The sequence below is a fragment of the Podarcis gaigeae genome (assembly GCF_964106915.1).
Source record: "Podarcis gaigeae genome assembly, chromosome: 6".
Classification (NCBI taxonomy): Eukaryota; Metazoa; Chordata; class Lepidosauria; order Squamata; family Lacertidae; genus Podarcis; species Podarcis gaigeae.
The window spans coordinates 93,940,054-93,952,491 of NC_139682.1; the positions used below are offsets into that span (position 1 = coordinate 93,940,054).

Consider the following 12,438-nt stretch of genomic DNA (forward strand, 5'->3'; position numbering starts at 1 on the left):
AGATAAGGGCTTGCCCACACTTCTGTTTGTTCTGTGCCTAGAAAGCATGAGTCCGAGTGGTCTTCTGTTTGACCTGTGTTTTCTAGGCACAGTTCCAAGTGGTTTTACCCTTGCCCTGCTCCTTTATCAGGAAAAACCCAAATTACTATTTGCTCCAATTGAGCGCTAAAGAGCAGCTTTTCATGGGGGGAAGTAGCAGGACGAAAGGGAGTGTGAATGAGCCCCCAGTTGTATTTTCCTTTGAAAACATAAAAAATAGTAAGTAGCTATTAGTGTCATTAGCAACCTGGAGCAGAATTCTGAAACAGCTGCCACATATTCTCTAAAACCAGAAGAGGGAAGGTCCTTGGCAGAACAGCAGGTACTGGCTGGGTAGGGAGGCATTCAGGAGACGAGAAAGTTTTAAGTCTCTTATTCTATACTCTTCTTCAGTTCAGCAAGGAAGGATGAAGGCAACCATTTAGATCTTATTTTCTTTGGTTGGAGCCTTATGTCCAGGGTCTTTCCAGATACTAATGGAACCCTGAGAACAGCATGGAACACCACAGACACTGTCAAACTTATCAGTACAGAGGTAAAAGGTAAGGGACTCCTGGACAGTTAAGTCCAGTCAAAAGTGACTATGGGGTTGCGGCGCTCATCTTGCTTTCACGCCAAGGGAGCCGGCGTTTGTCCAGTGTTTTCTGGGTCATGTAGCCAGCATGACTAAACCGCTACTGGTGCACGAAGGACCGCGACGAGTGCCAGAGCGCATGGAAACGCCGTTTACCTTCCCGCTGCAGCGGTACCTATTTATCTACTTACACTGGGATGCTTTCAAATTGCTAGGTTGGCAGGAGCTGGGACAGAGCAATGGGAGCTCACCCCATCACGGGGATTCGAATCACCGAAGTTCCAACTGGCAAGCCCAAGAGGCTCAGTGGTTTAAACCACAGCGCCAGCAGCAGTATCAATACTTCGTACTGAATTTGGCGCTGAGGATAGATCAACTGACACACACAGCAATGTTATGACTATTATAGAGCCAGCTGTTATTAATTACATGGACAGAACTGAAGAGATGCAAATTTGCAAAGCCTGTGACAGCAACCATGGGGACCTCTGACTCATATGCAAAATCAAGCCCAACAGGGGTGTGAATTGGGCCCACAATGCAGTTTTTCCCAAACCATGACCATTGGCTCCACAACTGACATCATATGTAACATCACATATGGGACAGGTAACAATTGGCTTCAAAGTAAAATTGGGGGTGCATTCATCAAGGGTCATCAAGCATGCCATAAGAGGGGCAGTCTAGAGAAGACCAAGACCAAACAGGATGCATGCATGACCAGAGCTGCTGCCTTGTGAGCAAAGCAAAATTCAGAAATCTCTCAGGAGCACTTTTACTTGGGTATTTCCATCTTTGGGCAGGAGGGAGTTGGTCACTAGACCAGATATTGGCGAGTCAGTTGATGGGCGTTTGTGGAGAGCCATGAACTCAGGCTCCAGATTATAAAATTTATTAGTAAGAAAGACATTATTAACATTTTATATTGAAGTTTTTTCAGAGTTTATCCTTTTCTTAGGGTAAAAAAAGCCTTATGTGGAACTGTTCCAGGACCATAAAAAATGATCCCTCTAATACTTTTGGATACAAGCCTAGAAATACCTTTCGCTGCTCAGTAGGCTTAAACATCTTACCTATTGAAATTCCACTAGAAAGAGTGGAGCTCTCTGCCTGTCCCCTGGATGGGGCATGTGGTTCCATGACACTGTCATCTAACAGATGCCTTGGTCCTGCATTGGGGAATGTTGCGCTTTTGAACTCTGCTGTGTTTGTTTTATGAATAAAACTATAAAAAGAACGAAGGAGATAAAAACAAAACACACAACTACTTTAGGACATAATACGTTTTACGTATCAAGGTAATACATTTTCTAGTACTCAAGTTTATATTTTCTCCATGATAAGAAGAAGAGGAGGAGGAGTTTGGATTTGATATCCCGCTTTATCACTACCCTAAGGAGTCTCAAAGTGGCCAACAATCTCCTTTCCCTTCCTCCCCCACAACAAAGACTCTGTGAGGTGAGTGGGGCTGAGAGACTTCAGAGAAGTGTGACTAGCCCAGGGTCACCCAGCAGCTGCATGTGGAGAAGCAGGGAATCAAACCCGATTCACCAGATTACAAGTCTGCTACTCTTAACCACTTCACCACACAGCATGGCAAGCATACAAACAAAAAAGTACGCCAAGTGTGTATGAAAGGGATCTATTGCAAAGAGGATTTACGCATTTTGAACATGGGCACAAAAAGTATGAATGTTTAAGTGGCAAAATAACCACACAGTGATTACCACACGTTCTTTTTTAAATGACTGCATTTTCCCTGCAACAACGCTAGCAATAAAGGATTGGCTCCCTGGTACATACACCATTCACAATTCATGGTGCTATGTGTAGATTTTACCATTAACACTAGAAAATTTGGGAGCAGTTTCAAAAGTAAATGTAAAGAAACCCTCCCTGTGTTTTAAACTTTCTAATGGTGTCTTCATGAGTTTTTGAGGTGATTAATAAATAAGTGCTAATTTGCATTAGATCAGCTCAGGAGGCACAAAGGGATATTTCAAATGGCAGCAGGATTCCTACAGAGAACATGCACAAACTGTGGTCCAACTGGCCAAGCACAGCCACTAGGTATGTACTGTGGCTGCCAGGAATCTGATATGACACCAGGCTTCTGCAGGCCCACACAGGTTGCAAAAGCGGGAGACTTTATGAATCCCTGGTAGCCTTCCATATGTGGCTGGTGACGAGCTAGCTCCACCTTAATCAACCTAAAACAGGCCTGTGAAAATCATTCAACTGCACACTGCTCATTCATGGTGTCCTGGCTTATTTTACACCATGGCTTTAATGATACATGCAAAGCAGGCCGCTAGATGCTAAAACAAAACGGCAAAAAGGTACCAAGACAAATTATTCTTTAAGTAATAAGAATGGGGATCATGGGATAAAAGGGCTAACATATGGAGATTATGTCAACAACACACAGCATCTAAGCTAATCAAATGCTAACTTGTATCCTAAGCTGTGACATTTTCTATGCCCGTGTGGCATCAGATTCCTTGGGGATGGAGGAGTCGGTGGTAGCAATGCTCCTTCGGCTGCAGCATTTTTTCGAACACTTTGCGGCGAAACTCCCACTTCAGGACCTAGAAAAAAAAGAGAGAGCAAATTTTAGATGAACACGACAAATACTTATCACACTTATGACTCCCCAATTTCAAACTAGAATTGATAATTTAAAAAATACATGAATGGATTCTTATATAACAAGTATTTATTTAAATATATTAAAAAAATGTCCAGTAGCACCTTAGAGACCAACTAAGTTTGTTCTTGGTATGAGCTTTTGTGTGCATGCACACTTCTTCAGATACACTGAAACAAAAGTCACCAGACCCTTCTATATAGTGGGAGGGTGGGGTGGGGTTTTTCTCAGGAGGGTGGTAGGAGATGGGTGATTGATTTAATGGGCATAGTAAACCTGTGGGCGACTGTTAACGACTGCAACTAGTCCTACAGGAAACTACAGTCCTATAGATGACCAAAAATAGCTTTAGCATATGTAATGAGACAAGAATCCAATATCTCTATTAAGATCAGGTCTCTCCATGGTTTTCAGTTTAGTGATAAGTTGTAATTCAGCAACTTCTCTTTCAAGTCTGTTTCTGAGATTCTTTTGTAATAAGACAGCTGCTTTGACATCCTGAACTGAATGTCCTGGGAGATTAAAGTGTTCTCCTACTGGCTCCTACTGGTATTCATTTATTTATTTTAAAAACACACTAAATGTTGTTGAAATATCAAAACAGACTTTTGGCCCTGGCATGAACATAGTAAGCCTTTGGTAACTAGCATCCTCAAACTGAAGTCAGACAAGGAAATAGGTTTGTGAAAACTAGAGAACTAACGCATGTGAAAATTGGCATGCTTAACACATTCTTTCAGCTGATACTATGGAGATGTAAGAGATATTTCAGTAATTGGCCAATGTCATTTGTCTGTATGGTATGTGGACGTCCTTAATAGTAATATTGGGAGATATTCCTGCAATCTGAAGATTCTCCAAATATGGAAAATGTCTCCTGAAATGTACTAAATACCTTATTCTCCAGACACAGAAAATGCACACACTATTAGGTATAGATATTTTATGTTATTACTGACTCACTTCTAGAGAAAGAATATTCAGATGGAGGGATTTGTAAAAAGTTGGAAATGAATTCCTAGAAAAATTCTCTCCTAAGCTCTAGACACAGCAGCTCTCTATCCCTAAATCTGTCTCCTGACTACCTCAACTCCATTTTTAAAAAAGAACACAGCAAGAGCTCCTTAGGATGCTCATTGCTTTTTACCAAATAATGGAAGTCCACAAGAACATCCTTCTCAAAATGCACACAAATGTAAAGCAGCCACTGATGTCACCTTTAATATAGCAGCGTTCAAGTAATTTGTTGGCATTTGTTAAATGTTGAAAACATGTTTTTAGGGTTTGGTTAGTATGTAGTTTTTAATCACAGTTCATAGTATATGCGGGTGGCGCTGTGGTCTAAACCACAGAGCCTTGGGCTTGCTGATTGGAAGGTTGGCGGTTCGAATCCCTGTGATGGGGTGAGCTCGTTGTTGCTCGGTCCCTGCTCCTGCCAACCTAGCAGTTCGAAAGCATGTCAAGTGCAAGTAGATAAATAGGTACCACTCTGGCGGGAAGATAAATGGCATTTCCGTGCACTGCTCTGGTTCGCCAGAAGCAGCTTAGCCATGCTGGCCACATGACATGTACGCCAGCTCTCTCGGCCAGTAAAGCGAGATGAGCGCCGCAACCCCAGAGTCGTCCGCGACTGGACCTAATGGTCAGGGGTCCCTTTACCTTTTACCATAGTATTATAGAGCTGGAAGGGACCATGATGGTCATCTAGTCCAACTCCCTGCACTGCAGTAATGTTTTACCCAACATGGGGCTCAAACCCACAACCTTGAGATTAAGAGTCTCATGCTCTACCAACTGAGCTATCCCAGGTAAGTTTCAATTTTAAGTTTTATTCTTATTAAGAAACAAGAAGTACCTCCAGTGTTTAAGTTATCACTGAACAGCTGAAACCAGCTACCACTGTATAATAGTTGCAAGACTTTAAAAGCACTGGGCCAGTGTATATTCTTCAGGACATCTTTGATACTGACTCTCTGTTTTTACACCTTCAACAGACAAGTTTAGAAACAAAGAAATGTTAAAAAATATTTAAACTTTATTGTTGTCTGGTAAATATTTACCTACTAAATCTTCACGAGATGCAGCAGAACGTGGGGTACTTGTTCCGGGTTCTATCTTTAATGAAAGCCTGCATTTAGAAACAACCACAAAAAGTTTTGCTTATAACACAATATAAGTGGGAACTGGTAGACAATGCTTTTTCATGTATTCATATGCTATACACCACCCTGGGGTCTATTTAGAGGGAAAATGGGGTAGAAATACTTTTATTAAACAATTGAAACATGTAAGTTTAGTCAGGACTAACAAGTCATTTTCCCATGGAAAATTATTTGAAGACTTTGGTTGCTACCTATGGCTTATCTTTAAATTAGAATCAAGGGAGATGCAAAGCAGATTACAATTCAAGGAGCTCCCAAAAATTCCAAATGGTCATGAAACTAAGGGATTGCTCTTGCTTTCATTTCTTGTTCTTTATGAAATACCAAAAGCGGCTTGGTCATGTTGGCCACATGACCCAGAAAAACTGTCTGTGGACAAATGCTGGCTCCCTCAGCCTGTAAAGCGAGATGAGCGCCGCAACCCCAGAGTCGTCTGCGACTGGACTTAACTGTCAGGGGTCCTTTACTTTTATGAAATATTACCTAGCTTTAAAAGCAAAAACAATTGTTATATTCTAATTTACTTGATTTTATACTTACTTATAATTGTCATCTTCCACAAACTTCTGAAGTTCTTCTATATACTGAACAGAATTCAAGTATTTTTGAACATGAGGCAACACAGGAATATCTAGACAGCAAGCAAAATGTAATCAGCACTTTGGCATCCTTTACCAAGAGCTGACTTTTGCACATGTATTTTTTTTAATTGCTTATCCCATCTCATAGATGTACTACATCTTATTACTTCCTTAAAATACGCAATTAACACCTCATGCTTCTCACACCCCATTAATTTCTGGGCAACAAAATACATTATGCCATCCTTCAAAAAGATAAAACAAATGCAAACAAAAGCAGGGAACTGTAGATTAACCGCACTAATGTATGGAAAAACACACTATAATGGACAATGGATGTTATTCTGTTGTGCTACTAACTCCTAGAGGGGTAGCCAGTCTAGTCTACTGCAGCAAAACGAAGGGTGGAATTCAAACATTCTGTCCCAAAGGTCCGCATAAACAAACAGATTTTCAAACATCACTTAAGTATATAATAATATACTTGATAAACTACTATTACAACTAAGGAAGCATGCCTAACGCCTGATCTGTGCGCTAGGTGTCCTTTCACCTGCGTCTACTTTCCTCCACTACCATGGAAGCCCCTGCTCCACCCACACAAGGCTCAGGGTATTTTGGAGGTACTGTGCCACCAGCAGTAAACAAGTGCAAGGCTTTGAAATGGGACATTGTGAGGGTGAGGTGGAGCGAGGTCAGTCAAGGATCCATTGGACAAGTGAGTGTCCTGATCTGGGTCCTTCTCTTGCACCACCCTAGAACTGCCACGGGAAAGGGGAGAAAAGACTATTCCTCTCTCTGCTGTAATTAACCAGAGCCAGTAGGGCTTTGGAAGAGGTGTTGGCTCTGCCACTCCAAATGTCCCCAGAGTTGGGTAAAACTTGCCTTGTGAGTGTTATGCTCCATTAGGAGGGAACTCTTGCATTTGATGGGTAGCTGACCCCAGAACATAGGTGATTAGAATTTAATAATAATAATAATAATAATAATAATAATAATAATATATTATTTATACCCCGCCCATCTGGCTGGGCCTCCCCAGCCACTCTGAGCGGCTTTCATAAAAACCAAAAATACAGTAAAATATCACACGTTAAAAACTTCCCTGAACAGGGCTGCCTTAAGATGTCTTCTGAATGTCAGGTAGTTGTTTATCGCTTTGACATCTGCTGGAAGGGCGTTCCACAGGGTGGGCGCCACTACCGAGAAGGCTCTCTGCCTGGTTCCCTATAGCTTTGCTTCTCGCAATGAGGAAACCGCCAGAAGGCCCTCGGCGCTGGACCTCAATGTCCGGGCAGAATGATGGGGGTGGAGACGCTCCTTCAGGTATACTGGACCGAGGCCGTTTGGGGCTTTAAAGGTCAGCACCAACACTTTGAATTGTGCTCGGAAACATACTGGGAGCCAATGTAGGTCTTTCAAGACCGGTGTTATATGGTCTCGGCAGCCGCTCCCAGTCACCAGTCTAGCTGCCGCATTCTGGATTAGTTGTAGTTTCCGAGTCACCTTCAAAGGTAGCTCCACGTAGAGTGCATTGCAGTAGTCCAAGCGGGAGATAACCAGAGCAATGGATTTTATATTCAGAGAACCTTATTCAGTGATTAATTACAATGCTGCAGTATAAATGCAAAGCAACTTACCATATTCACATGACTGCTGTAAGTCTGAAATTATTCTGAGTATGTTATTCATTAAGTTTGATCTCTGCTCATTTTCCAAAATACTCCCTGTCGATGGGTATGCCGAGTCAATGTATGTCAAATCTGAGAGATAAATACCTGGACAACATAAGATCACACAGAAAAAAAGATTTTTTTGGTCTTGGTCAACAAAATCCAAAACGTTTAGCATTGTATCCAATGCTGCTGTTTCAGAGGCACAGCTGATTTTCCGTTGCACAACAGAACTTTCCTCTTCTCCACCGCTTGTGCTGGAGGACCCTCCAGAGCAGATTTTAAGGGTGTGCAAGGAAAAGAGAGGGAAAGTCCCATTGCGTAAACACAACTCTGTGTGTCCAGTGTTGGACAGAATCCATAATCAGAAACATATCCTCCTTTCAGTTGTGCTTTAAGCTGGAGAAAAGTGACAAGGCACTGAAGATATGAGGAAGATGTAGCTTTGCCATATCTGAAAACTGAATGCTGTTACAAGGTTATAAGGTTTCACATACTTAAAAGCATGTTTACAAATCAACAGGTTAAAAGTATTTGGTTAATGGGCATTTTCTTTTCCCTTCAACCTTATTTTTAAATCAACAGTATTTGCTACATCCAGGTTTGTTTGTTTTTTTAACTTTCTAGATAAACCACAGTCACGTTTTTAGGTCTTGTTATGTAGTCATGGAGTAAAAATTAAAGTTGTCACATTTAGATGAAGCCGAGTTCTAACAAATAATAGCACATAGTCAAGAAGTCACAGAACTGAGTAAAATACTTTATATCTTAAGTTTATAATAACATTCTGAAATATTTTATAATATTCTGAAATGCCATGAGCAATTGTACATGGACTTTAAAAATCCTATTTAAGATGTTTTTGAAGGACAATTTGGCAAAAACAGCCCTACAGTAGCACAGAGTTAATTCAATGAATTAGATAATGTTATTAAGTTTGTCTCTAAGCAAAAAAAAGTGATGCCAGAGAGAAAGGAAAGAATGTCACATACTTAACCCCAACCTGCAAGGGATGTCAGTAATATTCTGAATTCAAGGGAATGAGTTGAATACTTACTCCTTCCCTGATTATCAAGTAGCAAAGAGCTGGGTTTGATGGTTGATCATGTGGTTCGGTTTGCATTTTAAAGCAAAGCTACCTAATTTGCACTTCTCTGAATTTCACAATGAACAAACAAACAATGTGATGTGTATATTAAAGGTAAAGGGGACCCCTGACCATTAGGTCCAGTCGTGACCGACTCTAGGATTGCGGCACTCCTCTCACTTTATTGGCCGAGGGAGCCGGCGTACAGCTTCTGGGTCATGTGGCCAGCATGACTAAGCCGCTTCTGGCGAACAAGAGCAGCGCATGGAAACGCCGTTTGCCTTCCTGCTGGAGCGGTACCTATTTATCTACTTGCACTTTGAGGTGCTTTTGAACTGCTAGGTTGGCAGGAGCAGGGACCGAGCAATGGGAGCTCACCCCGTTGTGGGGATTCGAACCGCCAACCTTCTGATTGGCAAGTCCTAGGCTCTGTGGTTTAACCCACAGCGCCACCTGTGTCCCTTGATGTGTATGTTAGGGAAATGTAAATACCGTATTTTTTGCCCTATAGGACGCACTTTTTCCCCTCCAAAAATGAAGGGGAAATGTGTTTGCATCCTATGGGGCGAATGCAGGCTTTCGCTGAAGCCTGGAGAGGGAGAGGGGTCGGTGCGCACCGACCCCTCTCGCTCTCCAGGCTTCAGGAGAGCTGCAGCGCCAGCCCCACAAGGTCAGGGGACAGCGGGGAGGCGGAACGCCGCCATCCCGCTGTCTCCCGATGTGGTTTGGAGGCTGACGGCGAGGAGACGCGTGCTTCTCCCCACTGCCTGCCCTGCAAGCTCTGGGGACAGCTGGCAGGCGCAGCGTGTCTTCCCGCTGTCCCCGGACCTGGTCTGCAGGCGGGCGGCAGGGAGAAGAGCGCTTCTCCCCGCTGCCTGCCCCGCAAGCTCCGGGGACAGCTGGGAGGCGCAGCGCGTCTTCCCGCTGTCCCCGGACCTGGTCTGCAGGCGACCAGAAGAGCGCTTCTCCCCGCTGCCGGCTCCACAAGGGGCCTATGGGGCGAAAAATACGGTAAAATGCAAATTTTATTGAAAATCACAAAAAAATGCATATTAGAAAAAATGTCTATAAAACTATGTATATTAGGCAAAACTGCAAACAAAAATGTGCATATTAGGATAACTATGCACTATAGGCTTGAGAGGTTTTGTGAATACTTTAAAAAAACCACAAAGTGATGGAGAAATGTAATGAACTGATTTGAAAAATGAGAAAGGGAAAGAACCAAAACTGACAGATTTGAACGCCGCTTGATCTTGCCAGAAGTGATCTTCTTGAACTGATACTTTGCCCTGAAATATTCTTCCAAGGCTTCAATGTTACAATAAGGTTCTTCCAAAGCGCTAACCTTTTATCAAAAGGTCTGCTAGGAAAATTGCAAACTAGATTGGTTGGATAAACAAAGCGTCACCAGTCCTCACTGCCTGACTGACTACAATGCTGCAATTGTATACTGCCAGTCCAACATGAAGTTTAGTTTTACTCTCTGAATTAAAGTAATTATTCTTAGAAATGCATCTATGGTGACTTGGCGAGTTTGCTTACATCTAAGTTAAGTTGGGGAACTAAAGTACTTAAAAATAAGGTTTGCCCTGCTCTTCTACATTCTGAGAGTTATTATGTGCCACACTGTAAAAATAAATGCTTGCTACAGATAATTAAAAACTGCTCTGATTTGCACTGATTCTAAATAACCACGAACTTCATAAATTGTACTTGCAGAACTTTAAGCTTTTGAAGTATTCAGGTACTGTAGTTAAATAGAAAACGATGCAGAAGGGGGGCACCTTTGAGACATGGTGGGGTGCCTTGAATTTGTTCATTATCTCTGTTTGGTTGTTGAGTTTAAAGATTTGGCAGAATGATGGCAGCCAATGTAGGTAAGTTCAATGGTAAAATTAATTTAAATTACAAGTAAGATTTGCAGGTTTCTAGCATGAAGTTCATGCAATTGTTTACCTTGCCTACATAGACTGGATTGGATTGATCTTTATTACAGCCATTGGCCCGTCACACGACAGTTTCCCATACCACCGTAATGTACTTGAACCTCCAAATTTAAAACCGCCAAAACTTACAAAAAACAAACAAGAACCAAAGCAAAACAAAAACAAAAGACCAACATCATACATTTCAATAAATTTGTAACATAAACATCGCCCTCTGCTCATAAATTAATAGAAGACATCAATGGTGATATCACCTAATTACATCCTAAAACATAGATCATGGTTTAAAGGGATTATCCGAGCCACACAGGAGTCCGTTTCTCTTCTTTAGGGATAGGACGCTGATCAAGAATCTGGCAACCATGAGTGATCTTAGGGGGTCATCATCATTTAATAGATATCTCAGTTTGGCTTCAGTCGTATCATCGGCAATTCCCTTTAGATATTGAGCAAGGAACTTGCTCCTGGCCGATAAGTGAAAAGCACAATCAAGAATTATGTGATGCAACGATTCCGGTGCCCCACAATTACAATCACATAAGAGCGATATCTGTCCATTGGAGAATCTATTTCTCAGCACGTTCGATGGGAAGGTGTTGAATCTTGCCTTTACAAAGGCATACCTATGAGCCGAAGAAGTTAAGGAATTCAAATAGTTTGGGAGCCTTAAGAGGGGTAATAAACCAAGGTTTAGAAGTGAGCAGATACCATTGCCCAAGACCATTTTCTGCTGCAAGTCCATCTCCTCTAGTTTACAGGTTACTGTTCTTTTAGCTGGAACTATGGAACTATGTGGGTTAAAGCCTCAGCGCCTAGGACTTGCCGATCGAAAGGTCGGCGGTTCGAATCCCTGCGGCGGGGTGCGAGCCCGCTGCTCGGTCCCAGCGCCTGCCAACCTAGCAGTTCGAAAGCACCTCCGGGTGCAAGTAGATAAATAGGGACCGCTAACCAGCGGGAAGGTAAACGGCGTTTCCGTGTGCGGCTCTGGCTCGCCAGAGCAGCAATGTCACGCTGGCCACGTGACCCGGAAGTGTCTCCGGACAGCGCTGGCCCCTGGCTTCTTGAGTGAGATGGGCGCACAACCCCAGAGTCTGTCAAGACTGGCCCGTACGGGCAGGGGTACCTTTACCTTTACCTATGTCCTGCTCTAGTAATTTGGATGGGGAGATTCCCATTGCCGTAATTTTCAGCTGTAAATTTTTTACCCATGGGCTCTGGAAATCATCTCTCTACATACATTGTATCAAGTACAAGTTTGGGAGATTGTGCCATAGAGATAACCAGTGACAAAGTATGTGCTTCCACAGAGCGTTTTCCAGGGATACAGTGTTAAGTTCCATGCGTAACGCTGTATTACTTACACAGTTGGGCAGTTTCAATATCCCTCTTAAAAACTGATTTTGAATAACCTCTAGGTGAGATAGGTTGACAAAAGTCCCCCAAATTGAGATGGCATAAGCAATTGTCAGAATCACCTTGGCCTTGAAGACTTTCAACACCGATGGGATATGAAGGGCCCCATCGGTGAAGAAGAATTGCAAGATCGCCAAGGAGATAGCTTTGGCTCTATTTGTAACATAGGCTACATGGGCCTTCCATCTAAGGTTATGTTGTAACCAAACTCCCAAATATTGGAATTTATAGACTTGTTCGATGACTCTCCCATCAATTTTCCAATTATGGAGTTTCCGGCTCTTTGAGAAAATTAGGATCTTAGATTTTCCAT

At 42.5% G+C, this 12,438-nt stretch overlaps 1 protein-coding gene across 3 annotated transcripts in view; it reads right to left on the reverse strand.

The window, feature by feature from the left end:
* The window catches only part of RALGPS2 (Ral GEF with PH domain and SH3 binding motif 2), a 97,077-nt gene that overhangs the window by 23,575 nt on the left and 61,064 nt on the right, over window positions 1-12,438 (reverse strand). For all 3 annotated transcript variants that reach the window (XR_014565547.1, XM_083743883.1, XM_083743882.1), the window contains exons 9-13: window positions 7,644-7,781; window positions 5,963-6,053; window positions 5,321-5,388; window positions 3,066-3,201; window positions 1,687-1,838 (exon numbers count right to left, since the gene is read on the reverse strand). Coding sequence is in view for 2 of the 3 variants with exons in the window: in XM_083743883.1 (XP_083600009.1) it covers window positions 1,687-1,838; window positions 3,066-3,201; window positions 5,321-5,388; window positions 5,963-6,053; window positions 7,644-7,781 (585 nt within the window). In the remaining variant the exon portion in view is untranslated. The remainder of the gene's footprint in view (window positions 1-1,686; window positions 1,839-3,065; window positions 3,202-5,320; window positions 5,389-5,962; window positions 6,054-7,643; window positions 7,782-12,438) is intronic.